The 23,247-nt window shown below is 36.8% G+C and overlaps 2 protein-coding genes across 2 annotated transcripts in view; one reads left to right on the top strand and one right to left on the bottom strand.

The window, feature by feature from the left end:
• The window catches only part of rab11fip4b (RAB11 family interacting protein 4 (class II) b), a 45,422-nt gene extending 33,215 nt beyond the window's left edge, over nt 1-12,207 (bottom strand). Inside the window, exon 1 of the mRNA XM_023955549.2 lies at nt 12,060-12,207. The gene's annotated coding sequence lies outside the window, so the exon portion shown is untranslated. The remainder of the gene's footprint in view (nt 1-12,059) is intronic.
• A 3,933-nt stretch (nt 12,208-16,140) lies between these two features.
• LOC105353932 (uncharacterized) lies at nt 16,141-22,911 on the top strand. The gene is made up of 11 exons (XM_011474076.4): nt 16,141-16,295; nt 16,672-16,820; nt 16,898-17,051; nt 18,316-18,687; nt 18,806-19,087; nt 19,159-19,182; nt 19,372-19,464; nt 19,548-19,578; nt 19,692-19,741; nt 19,896-19,930; nt 22,268-22,911. Exons 1-11 carry the CDS (start codon nt 16,235-16,237, stop codon nt 22,349-22,351), a joined length of 1,335 nt encoding a protein of 444 aa, XP_011472378.1. The 5' UTR covers nt 16,141-16,234; the 3' UTR covers nt 22,352-22,911.
• The last annotated feature ends 336 nt before the right edge of the window (nt 22,912-23,247 follow it).

Below are 23,247 nucleotides of genomic sequence, written 5' to 3'. Positions count from 1 at the left end.
GCCTTAACGCCTTTACGGTTGTGTTGTAACCCTGAGATGGAGAAAGAGTGTGTAACTGCTGGTGTGACGTAAATTAGGGAGTCTTTGTCTTTAACAGTGGTGCAGCTGAAGGTGTTGCTTAGTGTTTGGTGTCGAGACACTGTGACGATAGACTCTGGTCTTACAAAATAGGAAACATAATCATAATACATAAATCTTATGTTGAAAAACAGTTTGCTATTACCAAATTACCTGGTAAATATTACCCTAATTTGTAAAATAATCACGTGAACATATTTTTAATCAAACAGCCCAGAAGCCATAACTCATCCAGAGAGAGTGTGACTACAAGTGATTATGTCTGTGGGGGATGCAGAGAAGGAAGCAGTGATCCAAAAGTGAGATTCTCTGACAGCTTTTCCATTTAGCCACCACCATCACAGGACTGTCAACAACCTGAGCAAACAGAAAGACAGACACGGTGAAAGAGGAAAAAGCAAAACAGTTGTTTTGGTCCCCCAAATTTGAATATTTCCTGCTTTTTGTTTATCTTCGTAATTTTTTTTTTTAGGAAAAAAGTTCTGCGCACGAGAAAGAATCTGGTGTGCACGAGAAAGAAACACACAAGCAGCACACTGGTTGATCAAAGCAGGTGTATCGCCTGCGCCGAAACAAACCACATGACTTTAAAACTCGCTTTTTGGCAACGTTCACACAACAGATAACACGATGACGTTGACAAATCCAAGGGTAAAATAAAATTCAGTAAACTTGTATAATGTCATTTCAGGTAACTCACTCTGAAAAGATCTCATGTGCGCAAAAGACCTCTTAGTATCTTATGCACATCAGAGCTTATAGCTGGTTTCTCGTGCGCATGAGAAACCAGTACTAATGACATTTTTTTTACTTATCTGTGCCTTTAGAGACCTCCATAATAGAGTGCTGAAAGCATAGTTTTAAATTTTTTTAGATAACCTGCTGCAACTGAGGAAAAAGAAAAACACCACAAAAACTAACTAACAATTTTGTAAATTTCAAATCTCCTTTTTTTGTGACCATTACCTATAGAGCAAGCTTTTTTACAAGTAAAATGACTGTGTGGACGCAGTATGTCTTTTCAGTTGACAAAAACATCATGTAAAGTGTAAAAGAACCATACTTCAAGGAAAGTTAAGAAAGTGAGCCAAATTTCAATAAACAGAAGCACAAAAAAGATGGGTTATAGGGAGACTACACAGTATCTGAGGTTTTGGCAAAGCTTATATAATACCATTCACTACAATTTAACATGCTTTCTCAACACTAAAAAAACAAAAATAGTTATCCCAATATGTGCCACAGACAAGCAATAGTTCCTGATGAAAAACCTCCCGTACATTTTTCTTGCACAGAACTAATAGCACACAGTCTCATTTAGGTCTAAAAACATCTAAAGGCTACACAAATTTTTTTTCGTTTATCTAGGTCACTGATGAGAACATATGAGTTCATTCCTGTAAATAAAACGATGAAAAACACAAGAAGTTATGTAGCTGCATCCCACTTTCTCCTTCCCTTATTTCTAGTGGACCAAACTGCTTTAGTAAGATAAAGTCTGGATGACATTTTACTAAAGTAGCTTAAATGAGCATCTTCAGGGTGAAATTTCATCCAGCAAATAACAATAATAGCAACTGATGAACATTTATTCTGACATCCATGAAGAAAAGTGTCAACACGTCCCTATTTTAGCTCACACCAGCTTTTCACAGGCTTTCACTGAACAAAGTATTTACGTCTCCGTTCTCCTATTTGGCACACTACTGTGGGTTTTCAACAAGAACACAAAAACACCAATCCCCACACATGCAATAAAATAATAAAATAAGCCCCTCATAACAAAATACACAAAAACAACAAACAGAAATTAACGAGAAATTATTATAAAAAGCTAAAAGCATTTATAAATGGTCAACACATAGGGAGGTAAATGATCCGTTGCTCTGACCCCACCATGCCACACTAAGAACTTTACTTTTTGCTTTAAACCTGAATGTTTTTGCAGCTTTTACACTACTTTAATGCTTGACCAGTCACCGGAAAAGATCATCGTCTGTAACAAGCAAAAGTGAACAAAATGCTCCTTGTCCAACAGTATACCAAATTTATTCTTGAGCGTGAAAAATATTTTAAAAAGAGCTAATTTTCAAGGTGTTATCAAAATCATTAAATGGAATCTGTTAAATAATGCAGTCAGCAAGAACACCAGGACCTGCCCACCCTCTCTATACACAAACCACCACAAAGACCAACCTGCAGGTGAATATGTGCCCTAAATAAAAAATTCACCCCCTGATCATGTCACACAGAGACAAAACGATGGCTACATACACTCACTCAAAAAATGGAGTGTATGTTATGGAAGACAGTTCACAAGGAACTTTCTTTGTGGACGCATGGACCTAGAATACATGTGTGAAACTCAAGGCCCGTGAGCCAAATGTGGCCCGCCATGTCATTTTCTGTGGCCCGCGACAAGTTTTTAATATCTTAGAATAAAAAAATAAAAATTGGTGCTTATTTATTCATATCTAGGGGGAATCGGACTTGAAATATCGGATTGGGCGACTATACATTAGAACTTAAACACTGTCCATATAACCTAACCTGACAGAATCAAATTTAAAAGGATTTATGCTAGAGTAACAAGCAAACATATGTTTTCTATGCAGCTGTAATTGTCACTTTAAAAAGTTTATTTTTCAATACATTTAGTCACATTTATGAGTTATATCTGGCCCTTTGAGGACAGCCACTATGCTGATATGGCCCTCTGTGAAAATGAGTTTGACACCCCTGACCTAGAGGAAGGGTTGATGTTAGGATTACGGCTGCAGTTAGGGTTAAACCGCCAAATTGATCCTGAGTGAAGCTGTTTCTGCAGCTCACCACTGCTTCAGGGGATGAATCAAATTTTGAGAACACATTTCACACACATTGGAGCGTGACAGATAATGAGACTTTCAATTTTTAAAAAATTTTTAAATACGTGCGGCCAACAACAAAATGCAGCCTTGGATGCACTTAAAATATGTGCGCACAACGCAGAAATGTACATCTTGGCTGCACATTTTACATGTGGCCGACATGAATTTCCATCACTGTTTGTATTTCTAAAAACTAGCTATAATGTGGACCAAACAGGTCAGAGCAAAAGTACCCAGAGCATTTTAAAATTGAAGATCCAGGAATAAAGTTCAGACTCAAGAGAAGGATTTGGGAAGAAGCAAAGCAGAAAGCAAAGTGGGTCAAGTCTAAAACATACATTTCAACAACTAAGGGATGCAAAACCCCAGGCAAATGAAATGGAATTCAGTAAGTTCAAGCACTGCAAGAAAAAAAGCAGAGTTTCATTAAGATGTGGCAGCTGTACAACAGAGGAAGAGATGTGTTACTCTACAGATATTTGGCTAAAATGTTAACTTTAATATAAACTCACACATTTTAACATTTAATGGAAACATTGTACTTTATTTATTTTGTTTTGCTTTTTTTTCCGCAGATTTTTGTACCAAAGGGTTTTTAAACATCATGCCTCAGAAATACCACAGTACATTTAGAACACAGTTATTCAAATGAGGACAGAGGGAGAAGAAAAACTTGTGAATTTAAGAAGGAAAAAAAAAGATGGTCTTCAGACTGTCCACATCTAATCGCTCAGGCTTCATGCTCGCCTCCCTGATGCTCTCAGTAGAAGGTGACCTTGGTCCTCTAATGGTCTGGTCCTGTGGCAGCATGTTTATGCTGGGATAAAAAATGAAACTCTGAGCCATTCTCAAAGTCAGAAGGACAAACTTGCTTCCATAATACTCGAATGAGAGAACTGTCACGACATCACACCCCTACTCAAGCTGTAATTGGATCTCCAAAACAGGCTCAGGATGCAACTTTATGTCATTTTCTTATTTTTGATTTTTGTTTTATTTACTCACAACATGCTGCTCTGGATCACTTAAAGGAAGCAAACTCTGATCAACAGAAACGAAAGGTCCCAAAAATCTGTGGAAAATATCCTTTATTTCTGTTATATTAAGATTCTTGGTTCGAGGTTTCTTCAAGGATAAAGGAGAAAGATAAAGAAGTGAGGTGTGGACAGATGGATCAGCTGATTTTACAGCCATAAAAGCAACACTTCTTACAGACAGAACAACAAAATAAAAACTTAGGAGAGGTAGTTTTGTGAATACAAAAGGAGGAATGCAGAAAAATCTGATTTGTTTGATACTTTCCTTGGTAGGAGGATGCTCATGCTGGTTGAATAATGATGTGTCCTTGGCTTTTATCTGTGCCCCCCCCCCCCCCCCCCCGCCCCCCCTGCTGTGCTTTATTTCAATTCCAGATTCTGGGTGAATATGAGTGTCGGGTTGTAAAAGAATAATTCTTTTCTGTTCTCTAACCAGATTTTGGTGCTGGGAGCCCAGAAAATATTCCATGAATTTGGAATGCACAAGACCTTTTCCTGCCAATGACAAAACTATCAGAAATGACTAAAACAATCCTAAAAGTTGTTTCTGATTTCTTGCAGAAACCGGAACTTTGAAGTTTGCCTCTTGAAAACAAATGAATGGGTGAAAACCTTTGACAATTTTTTAGTGCAGTACATTCCTGACTTTCAGAAGTGTTCAAGTTCAATTTTTATTTATATTTTATTTTGTAGGATATAGGCACATGTTAGTATCGTATACTGAAATCCACGTGAGTCTTGAGTCTTTAGGAGGATGCAAACATCTTTGGAGAGATGAAGATGAAACCTAAAACGCTTCAGGTCCGTTGGTTTGAAGCTTGTCTTGTGTCTAAAGTGGTGATACAACATTAAAACTGTTAGTTTAGCAGTAGTATGGAACCAGAGGTCTGCAACATGAAGCTCTGGAGCCACATGTGGCTCTTTTGTCCCTCTATTGTGGCTCTTTGGCTCTAATGAAGAAGGTTAATGTTTTGAATAAATGATAAATTATATTTTTGTGAAATCAACGTGAAATCAACAGGTCTTATGTGCTTTTCCACTCTCAAATTCAATAAATTCAAACATGTCAGATAACTGAACAAAATCATGGTGAAAGAGTTTAATCTATTGTCAGAGCTATTCACTTTTTTATTATAATATTTTGTATAATTATATTTTATATTTATTTATATATATACTTTTCTTTTTTTTCATTTTAAATAGGATTCTACACCAGACAGGAATATACAAAAAGAGAAAAAGGATGACAGTGCACCAAAGTTATCATAATTGTAGAAAAATTCCTGCATTTTTAATTGAAGTAAATCTTCTGCTGCAGGAAGATCAAAAGGTGTATTTTATTTTGAAAGGAACTTATATGTACTTTTGTCTAAGATAGAATAAATTAAATTTGTTTTAAACAGAAAAATATAACATTTTAATATTTCAATTATTGTAGATATTTAAAAGCTACATTTTATAAATAAATGGCAAAATAGTTACAAAAACACAACAAAATTGTGTTTTTTGAGGAATAAAGAGGGACTTTTCTGGGTTTTAGTCAGTTAGAAACTGAATTTTAGCATCAAAGGTTGCAGACCAGTTTCCTGGTGTATGTCAAACACTTCAACTGCCCTTTGCATTGATTCAAGATGGAAACACAAGCCACATTGATTGTTTGATGAACCTCAGAGCTGTTTGGTGAAAAAATGTCTTCATGCTTTGAGTGACAGTTCAATGTTCTGATCGGAACAGAAAATATAATGCTAAAGACAGCTCGTTATTGTTTGCCTTCACGTCCCATCAAAGCGAATTATCCTCAGTTTCTGCGTTTTATCATGCCAGATGACCATGGCTGTCAACTGTCTGTTTCATCATGTGGTCAGAGCTTTTGCTTTAATTTTGCTTTCAGACATGGATACCAGTCTTGACATAAACATTTAGTCTAAATTGACTGAACTGATTTTATGTTCATATTTTTTAGATTAGATTACTAAAGATGAAGCTGCATTAGCAATTTACACACCTCCTTTCTGAGGGAGTTACATTATATGTAAGTGATACTTTTCATTCATGTTTTAAAAACACATAATTACAAGTATTTTTGGAAAAAAAATACCTCCATTAAACTAACAAAACTATAAAAAAAGCAGTCGGCCAGTGAAGTTTGTAATAATTATTGTAAACCTTCACAATCTGCAAAAGCAAGATTCTTGAGATTTCCCATATGAATGAATCCATAATAGAAGTAGAGTCTTTCCGTATTTTGTCAAAATGTTTGCTTTAAAATGTTTTAGCTTTGTTTTGGATTTCAGAATCAAGACAAAACTAAAATCTTGACCAGTTGGGTTCAAACAACGAACAACCTGCAGTCCACAAACCCCTTCGTCCCAATTACTGGTGAGTTGAAGCTTAATGTGTTAAGTTCAGTTTAGAAATCAGCTGTTGAATTTAAGATTGATTTCATGTTTGTTATACAATTACCGGTATGAAGCCCATTGAGATAACTATTGTTGTAACATTGGGCTATAGAAATAAAACTGAATTGAATTGAATTGGGCTACTCCCTTTGTACCTAAGTGTGAGTCTTCAGCGGAGGCCTGCCTGACGGTTGCCCTCCGCTCCCAGGAAGTTTACACGCCTTCTGTCCCTACTGGCAGGACAGAGAAGGGAAATATAACACTTCAGTGTCAGGCACCTGTGGACTGAAATTCTCTGCAAAGGACCATTCAACTTTCCCAAACTAACAATTTTCCAGGCTGAAAAACATGTTTTTAATATTTTTACTGTTTTAATTGTATGGAATGTGTCGGGCTGGGTAGTAATTTGTAGTAACACGGTTGGAGAAAGAGCAGAGACAGACGTGGGAAAATTAAAATAGATCATGCAACAAAATCTGAACTGGAAAGCAACCAGAAGAAAAAAAGAGAACTTAACTTAAATGCACAAATTCTAACTTAAAAGGCAACATAACCTTTACTCGGGAAGTTGATATATGTGACAGAACAACCGGTTATAGTGTACCACTGCAGAGCTTCAGGAGTTCCTGGCAGATGAAAGCAGAATTAACGAGGCTAAGGTTTTACATGAAAAAAAAACGTCGCCTGTTGATGAAATTCTGAATTAAAGCAGTCAATTTATAAATTATAATTAGAAATTACTTAAAAACAAGATAAATAACTTGTCCACATTGTGAAGTTTGTCCAAAAAAGTTGAAGAATGCCCCAGGAGAATCATGCAAACTTGTTTTTCAGTTGTCTTATAGGTATTCAACCACAACCTGTATAGTTAAAAGTGGTCACAACAAACACAGACAAGTGTTGACTGACCTTTAAACCAAACATCTGACACAGGAACCAACTCAAAAAGAGATGCTACAGGGCACCGCTTTGAGGAAGGCTTTTTGAGGAAGTTCATGTTGCTGATAGCTGCTGGGATACTGCTTCTGCAGCACAAACAATGGTTAACAAAAGCCTTCCTCTTTGAACTCTGTTTCTTTCTGCTTCCTGTTTCCTCCACATTTTATGCAAGTTTTTTAACCTTTGCGTCCATAACCACTGCTATGATTTTCTGTATATTTCTCTTCAGTTTGGTGTAGATCTCTTTTCTTTATACTTATTTTGACATTCCATTACGTGAAAGCAGAGTGTGCAAACAAGTCTCCTCCTACTGATCATATATGTGGAGATGAGGTGACGATGATGAAAGATGATGAAAAAGAGAAGAAAGATGGAGACATTAATTGAGGTTGAGGGAGTATGAGAGGCTTTTTGCATAGTACATCAGCTAAAGGGAGCATAAGAAAAACAATAAGGTAAATGGCGTATAGTTATATAGCGCTTTTCTACCTACAAGGCCCACTTTACAGTCACAGATCCTTTCATCCAGTCTCACACTGGTCCTGGCTCCGCTGCCGAACACTGGCGCTAACCTCCCACCAGAGGCAAGGTCGGGTTCAGTGTCTTACCCAAGACACATTGACTCATGGGCGTGCAAGGCGGGAATCAAACCTGCAGTTTTATGATCATGGGTCGACCGCTCTACTACTGCACCACGGCCGCCCCAACAAAAGAAGAACGCTACAAAAAAAAGAGAATAGTATGCACACACGAACATCCATGGTAACCCAGCAGGGCTGGGCAGGGCTGGGTTACCATGGATGTTCTGTTTTTAAAGAGCATCTTTTTGACCATATACCAGGTCTGACGGACAAATGCTTGTTTCTTGTCAAAAAGCACAGTCTGAAGCTAAAAAGAAAAAAAGCATTATAAAGAAGAAAAAAAAACACAAGTTACATACAATTAAACAATAATGTAACAGCTGCGGGCTTATGAGCCGCTAGAGAGGCTGCAGCAGGTCCTGTTTGTGTGGCGCTCCACAAAAAACTATGACCAAGAAATCCACTTTGTTTGTGTGTCGTATTTTAATCCACTTCATTATTGCCTCAGATGACACTTGTGATACGATCCATCAAAGCAGAGTTCATAATCATGTATAGAAGCAGTTAACAAAAAATACTGGGCCCTGTGCACCCTCTCTGTATCAAACCAACAAACCAAACTAACACAGGTGACAGGTGCGCCTAAATGACGTCTTAACTACTCATGTGTCCAAAAAACATGATAATGGCGACTACAAATAATAATAAAAATTAAAAAAACGCAACCTATAGTCTGGTAATCATATTTTAGTTTTTGTTTTTAGTTCATTAAATTCATTATTTTGGTTTAATTAGCTGTTATTCACATCTGAAAACAATAAATATCTATAAAAAGCCTTTTTTGCAGTCAAGGCAATAAAAGCAGCAAACCACAACAAGTCTTTATCTTGATCCTCAATGTCCACAGCACACAGGACAGTGCAAAGACATGGCTTTCACAGTAAAAAGAAATCTCCATGACAACCAAACAAACATTCAGTCTTCTGCTACAACTGCCTGACAGGTGAGGACAGGACAGAGAGACAGCAGCAACTACAGACAACAGTGTGAACAATTCTGTCACCTGGTCACTGAATAAATTCATCCTAGATAAAAGAAATTGTGATCAATTATTTGAGTGGAAGGGATTAGTGCAAATTATAGAGTTCCCCACTTATAGTCATGTTGACTTGATGAAAAAGCCTGGAATATGCACGCACTCAATTTAGTTCTTACTCCTGTCATGCAGTTACTACAGTATATTAGTAACTGAAGTAACTGGATACTTACCGTAGAAAACATACTGGATTTGTTTTTACCAGTTTGTGAGGCAACTACAGTTCTCCATGTGCATGAGAACATCTCAGATGGGACAAAATACAATGACATCCGGATATGACAGCTTTATTTGATAAACATTTTCAAAACTTCTATAGAAAAACAAGATGTTTCTGCATGGCAAGAGGCAGGTGTTGGAGCTCACTTAGAGCGCAGATTAAAATGGGCAGACTGCTGCACACTGTGTGTGTTTGCACATATGTTCATGTATCCGAGCAGCCAAACAGCAGGAGAGAGCAGCCTCATAAATCTTCTACAGCATCTCTTGCAGTAATGAGACACTTCTCGTGCTTCTCTTCTTTCACTCCCAGTCTCTGTCTACACACACATCTAGACACACACACACACACACACACACACACACACCGCTGCTGGACTTCCCTGGGTGAGCTGGCATTCCTCCGTATTCGTGCTATGGCAACACAGCCTCACCTCCGAGAATTTTTCCCACAAATGTTTCTAACATAACTTTGCTTCTGTGGACCATAAATAACACCACAGAAGCATGCAAATAAACGTGATTAAAAACTGAGACCTACTTTGAGTTGCACACAATGATCATGTCAAAATGATCTCATGATAATGAAAACACAATCCTTCCAACCCTTCCTTCTAACAACTTTGAGGTCACCCTTTCATTTTTCAAACCCGCTTAGGGTCATGGGGTTGCTGGAGCCTATCCAGTGTTTGGACCTTGGTGGGACACTCCCTGGACAGGTTGCCAGTCCATCAGAGGGCAACACAAAAACAAACAACCATACACACTCAGACCCAAGGGGGAATTTCTGAATAGTTAACCTGCTAAACATGTTAGCCGGACTGTCCTGAGAAAACGCACACATACACGAGGAGAACATGCAAACTCCACATAGAAAGGACCAAACAGGGATTTGAACCAGGGCCTTTTTAACGCAATTGCAAACTATTAAATACTTGCATAAGTCTAAAACCTTGATTTTAGACATTCAAGATATTTTACAATTGGTTCCCTATCTTTGCTCTACACCTTTCCAAGCTTTTCTCAAAATTAGCACAGTTGAGAATTTTCTGTCTCATTAGGAGCTACGATGTAAAAGTAAGTAAATTGTTATTAAATGAGTAAAAATGCTTTCGCTCCCTACTCTTAAAAAAACTTGATTTAGGCTAAAAAAATAAAACTCAAATTGATTGGTTCAAGACATGTTCACCGGACGTTTGAAAGCATTTGATTAAAAATAATTACTTCATAACATGGAGAAGCCAGGAAGAATTTATTAAGATAGGCCAACTGCAACAAGATCTCATTTTGTTTACATTTTGTTCTAAAATGAATCATTACACTAGTTTTATCACTACAATCAGGTGCATAATAAATACAAAAATACAAACTATTTGCCTAGACCCAGCAAATTATTGGGCTGTATGACCTTAAATTTATAGCTATTCTAAAAAATAGTCATGTTTTTGCTTATTTTTCCCTCTTTGAACGCTTGTGTGAAACTCTGTGTTTCTAGGTTTTGATATCCTATCATTAAATTTCTAGCTGAGTAAAAATGACTTTCTGCAGGGACAGATACTCTTACTGCTTTCCAGTGATTTTCTTCCAAACACTACTGTTCTATTCCTAGTTTATTCCTACACCATTTTATTCCTACACCACCGTGCAGCCCTCTCTAAGGCCTGGAAACGCAAAACATAAATATATAACTATGTATATATATATATATACATATATATATATATATATATCCGGTAACTATATATATATATGTATATATCTATATATCTATATCGATATAGATATATATATCTATATCGGTATCGATATCGATATCGATAGATCGATAGATCGATAGATATCGATATCGATATCAATATATATATATATCGATATCTATCGATGTAGATATCGATATCGATATATATAGATATCAATGTCTATATATAGATATCTATCTATCTATCTATCTATCTATCTATCTATCTATCTGTCTATCTGTCTGTCTGTCTGTCTGTCTGTCTGTCTGTCTGTCTGTCTGTCTGTCTGTCTGTCTGTCTGTCTGTCTGTCTGTCTGTCTGTCTGTCTGTCTGTCTGTCTGTCTGTCTGTCTGTCTGTCTGTCTGTCTGTCTGTCTATCTATCTATCTATCTATCTATCTATCTATCTATCTATCTATCTATCTATCTATCTATCTATCTATCTATCTATCTATCTATCTATCTATCTATCTATCTATCTATCTATCTATATACAACCTAATTTCTTACATTCAGTGAAACAGACATAGTGTAAAGTATTGTCATTTCCCATATTCTGGCTAAAAAAGCCCAGCTTCTGCTTCTGATAAATATCCGTGCTGCTTGGGAAGATCAAATCAGTCTAATACCAGATCAATTATGCATACAGACCAACCAAGATGTTCTCATGCCAGAGGTACCAAACTGTTTCACTTTCCTTCTGGATAAAATAACATCAACATGTTTATTCCAAGAAGGAATAAGAAATCTATAATTCAGTAATGTTTTTGAGTCTGAACTGAGGGGGCTAACAAAGTGTTTCACATATTAGACAGAGATTTGTAATTATTTAAACAATCTTAGTATGGAGTTTACATGTCTGTGGACATGATAATGGTTTCTGATTGACTGGAAACTTTGGTAAAATCAATGAAAGATGAGGTGAGAGTGATGAAAATTCAGCTTGAATACTGAAACATACTGAAAAGTTAACACAGCCAGAGAAGTACAAGGAAACCTCGAGACACTCGAGCAGCAGAAGATCACAATGAGAGCGTTTTTCAGTCAAAGCCACAGACACTTCCAATAGTAAAAGCGAACAGTAACAGGAAAACAGATCTACCTCTCTCACTGCTGCGACGGCAAGTCAAGCCACCCTGGTTATCTGCTGGTCGGCAAACAGACAGTTTTGCGAGTCACGTTCTTCAAAGAGCAAATGAGACAGCATTTCCAAAAACAGGGAAGTTCTGCTGCACTGTTTCTCAAAGTCTGAGGCCAATGTACCAGCACTTCTGCTCTTTTGAAATTGGATACCATCATTCTACAGCCTACTAACTCTTAAAAGTATAAAAACAAAAGAAAAAGAAAAATGTTATTCCAGATAAGATAGAAAAACATCCAGTCTCATGTTTTGTTGCTTACGTTTCAAACTTCTAAAAAAAAATGACACTCAAAAAATATTGATAAAGAGGTGAAATGAGACACTTAATGTCAGACAACCCAAAAATAGGTTCAAATCATTTGCCAGAAAAAGTACTATAAGAAAAGGAAACACAAATTCAACTAAATTGATATTTTTGGGTAAAATTGTAATGATATGTTCAACATCCATGCTAACAAAAAGAGGTAAATAAATACATCACAGACACAAAAACACCTGAAATTTACTGTGCATGTGTGCGCCCTCCAGAAGCCCATCAATTTTAGTGTGTCTGCACAACAGCTGACCACTGCCATCAAGTGAACAGAATGGTGTACTACAACCTGCCACACCTAAACTCATTGACGGTACAAATATTTTGTTTAAAAAATCTAAATGATACTAAAAAGTTTTTAAACAAGAATAGCATTTTTATTAGGACTAAGATCGTAGAGATGTACAATCAAAGTTCATTAAAATACTTTAACAGAAAAAGATTAAGTGGCCTCTATGTGTTAAAGGTTTCCTTAATTTTCAACATTCCTATAATGCAACATGATGTACAACAGCGATGGGTATTGATTTTTATTTACATTTGTTTTAAAAGCTGTTATTTACATAAGTAGCTAAGATGATCAAGTGTTTATGTGTATAAACCATATTTAATTTAATATAAACATCATACCTTACATCGAAATGTGGGAAACAAAACAGGTCATGCACTGTTATCGGAACAACTTTCAAAGTCTCTTTTGAGCTCTACTTTTCCTAGATCCTCACTAAATTCTTTCCTCAGATGCAAAATTGATTTGCTGCAAGGTCGAGATTTCTTTTCTCAGGAAAATGAAGGAACAGATTGTCTGCATTTAAATGTTGAATTTATTCAATAATCAAGGCCTATTTGACCGCACTCGTTTTAATCAGCGAGCTTTAAAAAAACCCTGGAGGTCTGATTCAGCAACATTGTAGAAACCAACAATAATCTTTCATTACAAGATGGGAAGATGTGGTGACTGATTGCTGATTGTTTACCCATCTTCTGTTTTGGACTTTTTGTTTGAGTTTCAGCTCCATGTTGAACTATTAAAAAAAAACCACATGTATTCTTTGGTCCATAAATCTGCTAATAAATGAGCAAAGTTTTTAAAAATAACTTTAATTTGTAGTAGCTATGTGTGGCAGTAATACTGCTAAGTATCCCAATGGTGTATAAACTGTTTTCTCCACTCTCTTATACATTTATAGATATTGCACAACTATATCGTGTTTATTGTTTAGATGCGACATAAATGCAGCTGCTGTGTTTTTTTACTGGTGCTTTAACAGTCATCAACTGAAGATATTGTGTCTTTCATTAAAAATAAGAGACAAATAATGTGGTTTAATGGAAACTTAGCTGAAGAGGTTTTGCATCGCATTGAAAATCATTTAGAAAAGATGCTGAACTCAGTTTCTGCCCTCTTTCCTGTGACGGTTTGCTCAGATATTGAGCTCTGCCGAGCTGTAATGTTACAGAACTAGCTTGTTTATTTCCTTTTCTATGAATCCCCAGCTGTGTACATGTAGAGGTCAATGGGCTGCAAGCAGAGACAAGAATGTATACATGCACACTGCACCACTATTTGTCAACTCGAAATGCCAAACTTAACCCTAAATTGTTTAGAAAAAATGACTTGATCTGTCTTTTGGCCTTTCTGAAAAATCATAAAGACATTTTTGTGCCTTTTCTGGAAAAAAAAATTCTAAGAAAAGAAGAAGTCAGATGGAAATCTGGAGGCTTTGCACATTTGCATGTCAGATTGTGTCAACTAACATCAACTGCACAATAGTAGGTCAGGTTGCCACAGAGCAGCCAGTGGGATTAGCCTATGTGGGACAATACATGCAGTGGAAAAACTGAGATCTGTTTTGTGTTATTAGCAAATTTATTATTTTAAGAAACTTAGAAAAATTTGATTTCTTTTCACTGTTATTGCCTGCCTAGATCAAAACATCCTTCCTGTTAATCAAAAATATTAAAACAAAAAGTCTACTTATATTGCAGCACTAATTCAGTGGCACCACTCTTTACACTTCAACTTTTAATTTATTACAATACAATTTATTTTAATTAAAACAGAAGATGTTGTTCAGAGAATTTGCATATTTTTAAAACTTTCTCCATATAAAAAAACATATTTTTCCAAGTCCTAACCATAATGATGTTCCTGCTGACATGCTGTAAAGGCCATCAGAGGCGCTGTTTCATACCACTGCAGAGAACACATTTTATTATTTTAATGTCTGTTTGTGCATTTTTAAGGTTTCTACATGAACCCAATAAAGTTTTCCTTTTTTTTGCATACTAATACAAACAAATGCAGTTTGTTTTTATATTTACTTGCTTTCTTTTATTTAAAGCAAAAATTATGATCCAAAGTTTTATCTCGTTACTATTTATTTATGTAGTTCTCATTCTATATTAGAAATGCAAACATGAATTCTTTTTTTCCTCACTTTTACTGAGAATTTAGAACCTGTTATTGTTAGTACATGTTTGCAGGCGCTGTAGCGCCACCAAATGTCCTGTGTTTCCATTTCGTTCCTAACTTTGGCTCAATGATTAAGTGTCTGAAACGTTTTGTTCATAATCGGCTTTGGTGTAAAACTCTGGATAAAATCAGACACAATGCAGCTCAAAGTCAGAACACTTTGCGTTCAAGATTAACAACATTATTTTTAAATCAATTTTCAGTTTTTTTCTTTTCTTTTAAAGTAAATTTTACGTTGATTATTTCTATGATGTATTGTGATTTTAATGCATTTTTCTGTTTTGTGAAGCACCTTGAATTACTTTGTGTACGAATTGTGCTATACAAATAAACTTGCCTTGCCTTTACACCAACTTTCTGACGGAAATTCACATTATTGTTCATAAATTTTTAGATTCTGTAATGACGTTGAAGAAATGTACAGATTTTGCAGAGTCAAAGTGCTGTTTTTCCTGCTTTGAACAATAAACAATAGTGAACTCGTTTTTTGCAGGGGCTGAAAATTTAAGTTTTTAGATTTTTTTTATAGCTTTGAGAATTTTTTTTTAATAAAAAAAAAAATCTTCATTTTGGCACAAAGTCTTGGGAAACACTGCTGCTTTGATTGGATTCCTCTAATTAGTACATCAAAAACAGAACGGGAACTGGTTTGTGTGTAACTTTTTCCTATCAGAGTAGAAACTACAATGGAAATTTCAATTTTTGATAAATAGTATGGAATAATGAAAAAAAACGACTCAAAGATACTTTTTGCAATGATTGCAACCGATCTACAGAAGCATAAATCCATATTATATTTTTACAAAAGCTGTCTTTAGACTTAAGTAATGTTTCTATGCATGGCTTTGGTTGGTAAAATGGGGAAACTAGGAGTATTGCAAAGCAGAAAAAACTGAAACAAAAAAGTCAGAAGCGGAATCCAGCTGTTCAGATACAAGAGGTTTTTTTTGCCACATAAGTATCAGTTCTTTTTACACTTCTTAAGAAAATTCTTTAAGGCAACAGTAGAGACCTCAAAGCTCTTCATGGTTAGCTATAATCAGACACATCTTACATGCTCAAAATAAATGCCTCTGCCTCCATTAACTTATGAGCTCATGTTTCTTGATGTTTTTGTGGTCATTTTGAAGCAGGTCAACAGTTTAATACCACACTGCACGTCTGCCAATGATCGCCTAAAAAGGAAGCGTTTTACAGGTTCGGCTTCCCCCATTGCTCTGCCTTCAAGAGGATGTCAGATGCTTTAAGAAAACACAGAAAGAGGAAGACACAGAGAGGGAGAGAAAGAAGCACGTGTCAGAGGTGCTTTATTTATTCCTGCCAGTTCTTCTTCTTTCCTAGTCCAGAATGCAGATTCACAGAGCTGGATATATTGCTTTTTATGCTACGACTTTTTTCCATCTTTGGGGTAAGAATAAATTATTGTTATTGTTGTTTGTGAGGGAATTCTCAAATGCTGTCTCTGAGAATTAATAGGAGCATTCTAACTGTTTGACAAAAATGTGGAAATGATTTCAAACATGGATTGCTCAAGGTAGTTATGATTTAAAGCACAGCTTTTTAAAACAGAATTATGACATTTGGCTCCTTTAATTTGTTTAAATGTGTTGAAACACAGATTCTCACCTGCAATCATTGGTAGGTCGGACACTTTCATCATTCTGTGAAGTAATATCCGTGCTCTCCACAGCTGTCCTGAGGTTGACCTCTTGCTTTTTGACAAAAAATAAAGGATTTATTTTATTTCATTGTATTTATTATATTTGTATTTTTTTTTCAATTAGGAGGAGTTTTTTCTTCAACATCCCCTGCCCCTCTCCTTACACCGACCTTGAAAATCAAAGTCAGGTCAAGCCAGTCAGTGGATCTGGTTTGCCGGGCCCCTAAAGGCAACCGTGGGGTTCTGTTCAAGCTGTTCCAGGGAAGAGAGGAGGTATGTAAGTTGGAATATGTGTGCATATTTTCTAAAAATGTGTATTCTAACTTTTTTTGGGGGTTTGTTTTGTGAAGGTGGACTGGGTGAACCTACAGTATGGAGTTGAGGAAGTTCATTTCACAGTCAGGGTGGATTCCCAAAAACCTAATATCTTCTGCTGTCTGTACATGGACGAGCAGGGACTCTACAGTTCGATGAGTCCCTACTTGGATCTAGACGACCACAACGGTTAGTACATTTTTGACGCCGCAGCAGCCTTATGTTCCAGCAATCAAAGTGCATTTTCAGATGTGATTCATTCTGCAGCCAGCTGCCATTCAACGCATGGTATAAAATAATAAACACTCCCATCCGCTTCACTTTGCAGACAGAACCCACTGCCACATGCAGGTGCTCTCTGTGGTCTCTTATTGTCCTCAGAACTGTGGGTGTGTTTAGTGGTAGTTACATCCTGCACCTCATATGGAAACCACACACCCTGTCACACAGAACAACCATCAAACACAACTGTACTCGCTCTGCTGTCGACAGTTACTCACTGTGGTTCTGCTTTAAAGTTAGGCAGATATTTATCGTTAACAATGGAGAACCAACAGCAAAAAAAAAAAAAAAAAGATCCAAAGCTTTGATAAAAATCACTAAATGAAATAATTATTTTTCTCAAATCAAAGGTGCAACAAATTGAGGTCTTTTAGGGTCATTTAAGCTTCCAGACATTACATTGGCCAAATCTCATCACACACTCATCTCATCATCAGTGGAGGTCACATGACCCACTGCTTTGGCTTGGACAAGTTCACACCCAGACATACAGCGATCTGTGTTTATGTTTTTTTCTGAAGGTTTATGTTGCTTTTTTCTCGACCTTTTGAGTTAAAATCTAGAGTAACGTTATGGCACTAGCAAAAATATGATGAATATAAAGTTGTGACAAAAATGGTTTAATTAAATACATAAAAATAAGCTATTGCAACCTATTGATGTTGATTAAACCCATTTTTAGTTTTTGTTTTCTATATTTATTTTTTATGTTTTATGATAAAATATAAAACCTGCATTCAGTAAGTAGACAAAGGACAGAAAACGTCTTTGTTGAACAGAAGTTCTTGTTAATTGAAAGGCAGTTTACGTGTTTGATGAGTGGAATTTAGTCTCCTGTTTTAAAAAAGGCCTGCCAGGAATGAATGAGAGCAACAGTCACTGTGAGGGTGGAGGTTTATCAAATTTGTTTGTGTGTCAAAGTTAAAGATGAAAGTCAAAGTAAAAGGTTCCTGAAGGCATCAAGCTGTTTAAGAGTTTAAAGCCTGACTATGTTCACATGCAAGCACGCATGTATACTAAACTAGAATATACTAAAAGTGAAGCAGCATTATTGAAGTTTACTTTCAGATTTTAAACTGTCCTTTCAATGCTTTGTTTACCAACATTTATTTTGGTAAATAAGAGGAAAAATAAATATTACTTAAAAAGAATAATCTTTTCCCTTTTGCAGATGATGCCCCATCCATCTTGCCCTCATTCCCCCCTCCGCTCTTGTCAGTGGATCCTCCCACAGGTGTGGTCAAACCAGGAGCCACACTCGTCTTCAGCTGCACCATGCCCACTCAGCAATCCCAGTCTCGATCCCAGTCCCAAAAGCCAGTGTCTTTTATTCTACTGAGGACTGCTCAGCCAACAGGGGCCACATCCGTCATTCTAAACCCTAAGGCCAGTCGGGTTTCAAACGCCCCTCTGCCTGGGCTATTCACAGTGGGACCTGTAAGGAAAGGAGATGAGGGCGAGTACACCTGCATCTACCAGATCAGCAAAAAACGAGGATTGGTTAACTCAACCGCCAGCAATGCGATTGAAATCATCGTAGCAGGTGAGAATGTTCTTGATGAGATTTTACAAGTCCTATCTTTTCTTTTTGTGTTGTGATATTTGGGGATGAACCTCCATCAGCAAGATGTCTTGTTGGAACACTCGCTTGTTTTTTTCAGGCAATCTGCCGGTGCCCAACCTCGTTCTTCAGCAGCAGACAGATGTGTGGCACTTGCTCTGCACCGGGTCTGCTGCCTACCCTGGTGCCACGTTCTCCCTCTTCCTGGCAGACAGTGAAGCTCCTGTTGCCACCCAAAGGGCTCAAGTAACCCAGCATCAGGCGACGTTCGCCCTCCCTGTCCAAGACTCCTCAGTGGCTTTGTACGAGTGCCAATACAGCGTCCTGCTGGGCAGCATGTGGAGCAATTCAGAAAGAAGCATCTCAGTGTCTGTAACAAAAGGTAGAAGCTAGAAACTTTATTGCAGGGTAGTATATTAGTGTGATAGTAATTTTTATTACGTTTTTTTTTAGGAAACCAACCATTATCTTCTTCAGGTAGGCTCTCAGTAAGATCAATGCAAATGGGGTTTAATTGAAAAAGAAACGAATCCAAAAGTCATTTTAAAAGAGATTGGATTCATATCCTAATTCGTGGTTGTTGATTCATAGTCGATATTGGATTGTAGGAATACAAATTGATTAGGTTGATGAATCAATACAGCCCTATCTGATATGCATTTGCAGGTGTGGACTGGCCTCTTGTTCTGGGCTCCTCCTCTGCTGCAGTGTTGTTTCTCTGCTCACTGGTGCTCATAGCTGTGGTGGCTCACAGAAAAGGTATTCTGAACAAGAATCTCTGCCTCTTCTCGTTTGCTTGTCAGCTTCTCTGAAACATTTTGCTTTTTCATCTTTTGTTCCAGTAAAAGCAGCAGCAGAGAAAAGGAAGAAGAGGTACTATATGATAAAAGTTTTAATTTTAAATTTCTATATTGTTGATCATTGGGATTTCAATTGCATGCTGGTTCATGAAAATTGTGCAGTAAAGTCCTGTTGCACTAATCTAGGCAAGAAGCACAGTTCTGGACTAAAGTTCATGGGAGAGACCATGTTGTTGGTGAGCTATTCTTATTTTAGAATCACTCTTCTTAATGACTTTACTACTGCCTTTTAACAGCATGAAACTACAAGACACTTTGAACAATGTAAGAACTCATCAATGCTGCTGTTTGTGATCTTTTATCTGAGATTCTGCTTTTGTGTATTTTCAGATCTTTCTCTTCGACGCACAAGTTTTACATATCAGGTAGAGATTTACACTACATTTACTGTACTGAAAATAATTTAAATGAGGAATCAAGCTGTTTAAGAGATGAACACACGTACAAACAAATAATAACAAAATGAAAGGAAGGAAATACCGTCATTTAGTCACTTCTGTGAGTGTAGGTTTTTGCAAATGACCACATCGGATTCAAACCATTGCTTCAGCTTTTGGCATGTTTAAAAATATCATGTTCTTGAATCATACCAACAAACTATTTCCATATTAGGACTTTGAAGGGCTAATTCCTCTTCCTGTACCTGCATCATTTTAAAATCCAAACGTTTCTAATGAGCACCAGGGCATGTGACACGTTCAAGAACGTGCTAAACACAGGGTTTTGAATGCGCATTTAGTGCACTGAACAAACAGGAAGGAGCTTCTTATTGGTGTTATGAATGATATTTCTTCTCTTGGCACTTCTGTGAATGAAAGGGGAGCCTGAAATTTGTCTTAAAAGTGTGCGTAGCTATGCATGAATGCCAGAATTTTGAACGCAGAAGCACGAAATGCACATTTATGCGCGTTTACATAGACTTCTCATGGAAAGTTGTTTCTTGAACGCGGGTTGATTAAGGTCGTGTGAACGTAGCTGGTTACCCTGAGCAAAAAGTAGTCTGTTTGAATATACTGCAATTATACTTAGTACATACTAAAGGGACACGTGTCATTGAAGTTTACTTTTCAGATATAGTTTAACCTCAAAATGTTCTAATTTTATTCTGAAGAAGTATTCAGTTTATAGTATACTTCATGAAATAACCTTCAGGTGTGTTACTTTTTGCTAAGGGTATACCTGTTTGAATCATTTCATTCAGCTGCATTAGTCTTGGATCAGTCAAATCCCAGCTTGCTTAGTTCTGGCTTGTCAGTAGTTTCCAAACAAGGAAACTTCTACTACTTAATCTGGTTGTCTGACCAATCAGGAGCGTTTCCGACACCCCGCCCTCGGCATCAACAGTGGCTTCCTGGAAATGGAGTAACGATGGAACCACAATCCCATTTGTGATGACTTTCCCTTTGTATATGAGAAAAAGAAAACCACAACACAGCAGACTTGTAATCATGGCTGTTTGATGGGAACTTAAATGTGAAACCAGTTTAGCCCAGTTATCCCTAAGCAAAGAGTAGTTTTTTTGTGTACTACATCTATTCAAACTACATACTGAAAATGAGGCAGAATGCTTGAAGTGTAGTTTTTAAATACTCTTTATATATAGTGAACTTAAAATGTTCCAATTTAGTCTGAAGATATATTCAGTTAGAATAGTATACTTTCTACACTACATTCTATACTTGCAGTACTTGAAAATAAACTTCAAGTGTAGTACTTTTTGTTAAGGGACAGTTCATGTTTCTTTTGGAACTCCTGGTATGTGTGCTGAAGACTCAACTCCAAACAACTGTAAACTTCTCCCAGCTTCATGCTATAAACAGTCAGGCACAGACGGAGGCACACACGGAAACACACACACAAGAACCTCCCACTGAACAAACAGGACGCACCCCAAAATGTTGCGAGCTCCACACAGCTCCTCATTAGTGCCGTGTGAGGGGGCTTCAGCACACGTCTCATTAGCTCTGATCGCTTTCATTAATTAGCTTGATGAATGGCTCTCATCTGACGAAAGACTCCCTTCAGGCTCCCTTCCCCTCTCTGCACTCCTACTGAACTGCTATTGCCTATAGGACAGAACGCAGTCAACACCAACTGATGCAAATATGAATGAAACAACTCACGCTGGAGCTGTAATTACACCTGCTTTCAGCTTTACCTGCAGGGATTCATTTGATTACGTTTGAAATTGATATAATTATTGAACACTGAATACTGGCTTGAGTTAAAACACTGGTTGGCCTAGATAGAACAATTACAAATGGTTTAAAACAGGAAAAAGGCTAATCTTTTCAATCCCACTTTTTTTTTGTTTTTCAGATTATATTAACAGCCACTGTTGAAGTTTAAGAGAAACAACCGTGTTTGCTAAATCTTTGCCCATCTTTGCATTTTCTACCAAATAAATGAAAAGTTAAACAAATTAAAATATTCCTAATAATTGCGTTTGATCTTGGAGGTGATGTCCTGCCTTCAAATTTAGTGCAAAGATTTGACCCACCACATACTTTAAAACTCACCAAAATTTCCACACACTTAGTTTTTGATATAGTAAACGACCCCTGACTCCAAGTTGTTGTTGAGTCAGTGTCAGTCAGGAAACCAGCAGCCATATTTAGCAGTGATCACAGTGGTCGGATATGAACTATGCCACAGGAAGCTGCATGAAGCTCAGATCTTTCACGTTTCATGTTTGTGTGCAGGAATGGAACAGCGGGGTCACGGAAACGGCCTCCAGATCATCTCTGTGGAACCCCCTCTCTACATTCACAACTGAGATCCATTAGAAATGTCAGTTTCCTCCACACGTGTGTTTGTGTGTGTGTGTGTGTGTGTGTGCGCACTTTATCGGAGTTTATCCGTGTAGAATCATTTAGTATATCCCAGGAGGACAGAAAAATGTATTGTTTTGCTTTGTTGTTTTTTTTTTTATAGACATGTGTGCTTGTGACTGTACAGTTTGACAGGAAATTATGCTTCTTTGATCTTAAGCTATCAGTGAAACTTTATTACTAATCTGTTTGGATACACATATGTTTTCTTCATTAATTCAAAGGTTTTGTTTTAATGCTCAACCAATCTAAATTACTTTGGTCTTTTTCTTTTATTAATTGTTTTACTTTACAAAAAACACAATTTTTCCTTTGTAAAAATGTTGTCTAATAACTTTTTTCATGCTTAATAAATTCTATGCATATTAAAATAAACCTATTAAAAAACAAAAACAAGTAATCCCTCAGAATAACATATTCCTGAGCTGCTACGTCTTAGTAACGGCCAACCTTTATTTTTATGAAAACGTTTGACTTTTCTCAAGAAATAAAATCAAACGCGTGGGAGAAACAAACATTTTTTCTGGGTTTTTTTTCCATAGCAATTCTGAAAATTTCAAGGAAACTTTGGATTATCCTGCCTTTTTAAAGTATTTTATACGGAGCCCGTGTCCTGACATTAAAAAACTTGAAATACGTCTCGTTCCCATAGATTAATATCTTGTTCGCACAAAATACTATTCCGTTTACCACAAGATAATAGTGCGTTCCCTCGAAATACTATTTCATTCCCTCGAAATGATTAACTTTGATGACAATGATTAAATAATTTTTTGTGCGTACGCAATAATTATTCACATCATAAGTCATTCATAAACACTGATATGGTCTCCCTTCGGCCGCAAAAGCCG

The sequence above is a fragment of the Oryzias latipes genome, chromosome 1 (genome assembly GCF_053564925.1).
Source record: "Oryzias latipes strain Hd-rR chromosome 1, Olatipes_Hd-rR_3.1".
NCBI classification, from domain to species: Eukaryota; Metazoa; Chordata; class Actinopteri; order Beloniformes; family Adrianichthyidae; genus Oryzias; species Oryzias latipes.
Note: the sequence above shows the minus strand (reverse complement) of the source record. Positions and strands in the feature narration are given on the sequence as shown.

Coding starts and splice junctions, on each gene's coding strand:
- LOC105353932 (XM_011474076.4), top strand. CDS start 16,235: ATGCAGATTCACAGAGCTGGATATATTGCTTTTTATGCTACGACTTTT. Junction 16,821..16,897: donor TGTTCCAGGGAAGAGAGGAG/GTATGTAAGTTG, acceptor TGTTTTGTGAAG/GTGGACTGGGTGAACCTACA. Junction 19,742..19,895: donor TGGGAGAGACCATGTTGTTG/GTGAGCTATTCT, acceptor GTGTATTTTCAG/ATCTTTCTCTTCGACGCACA.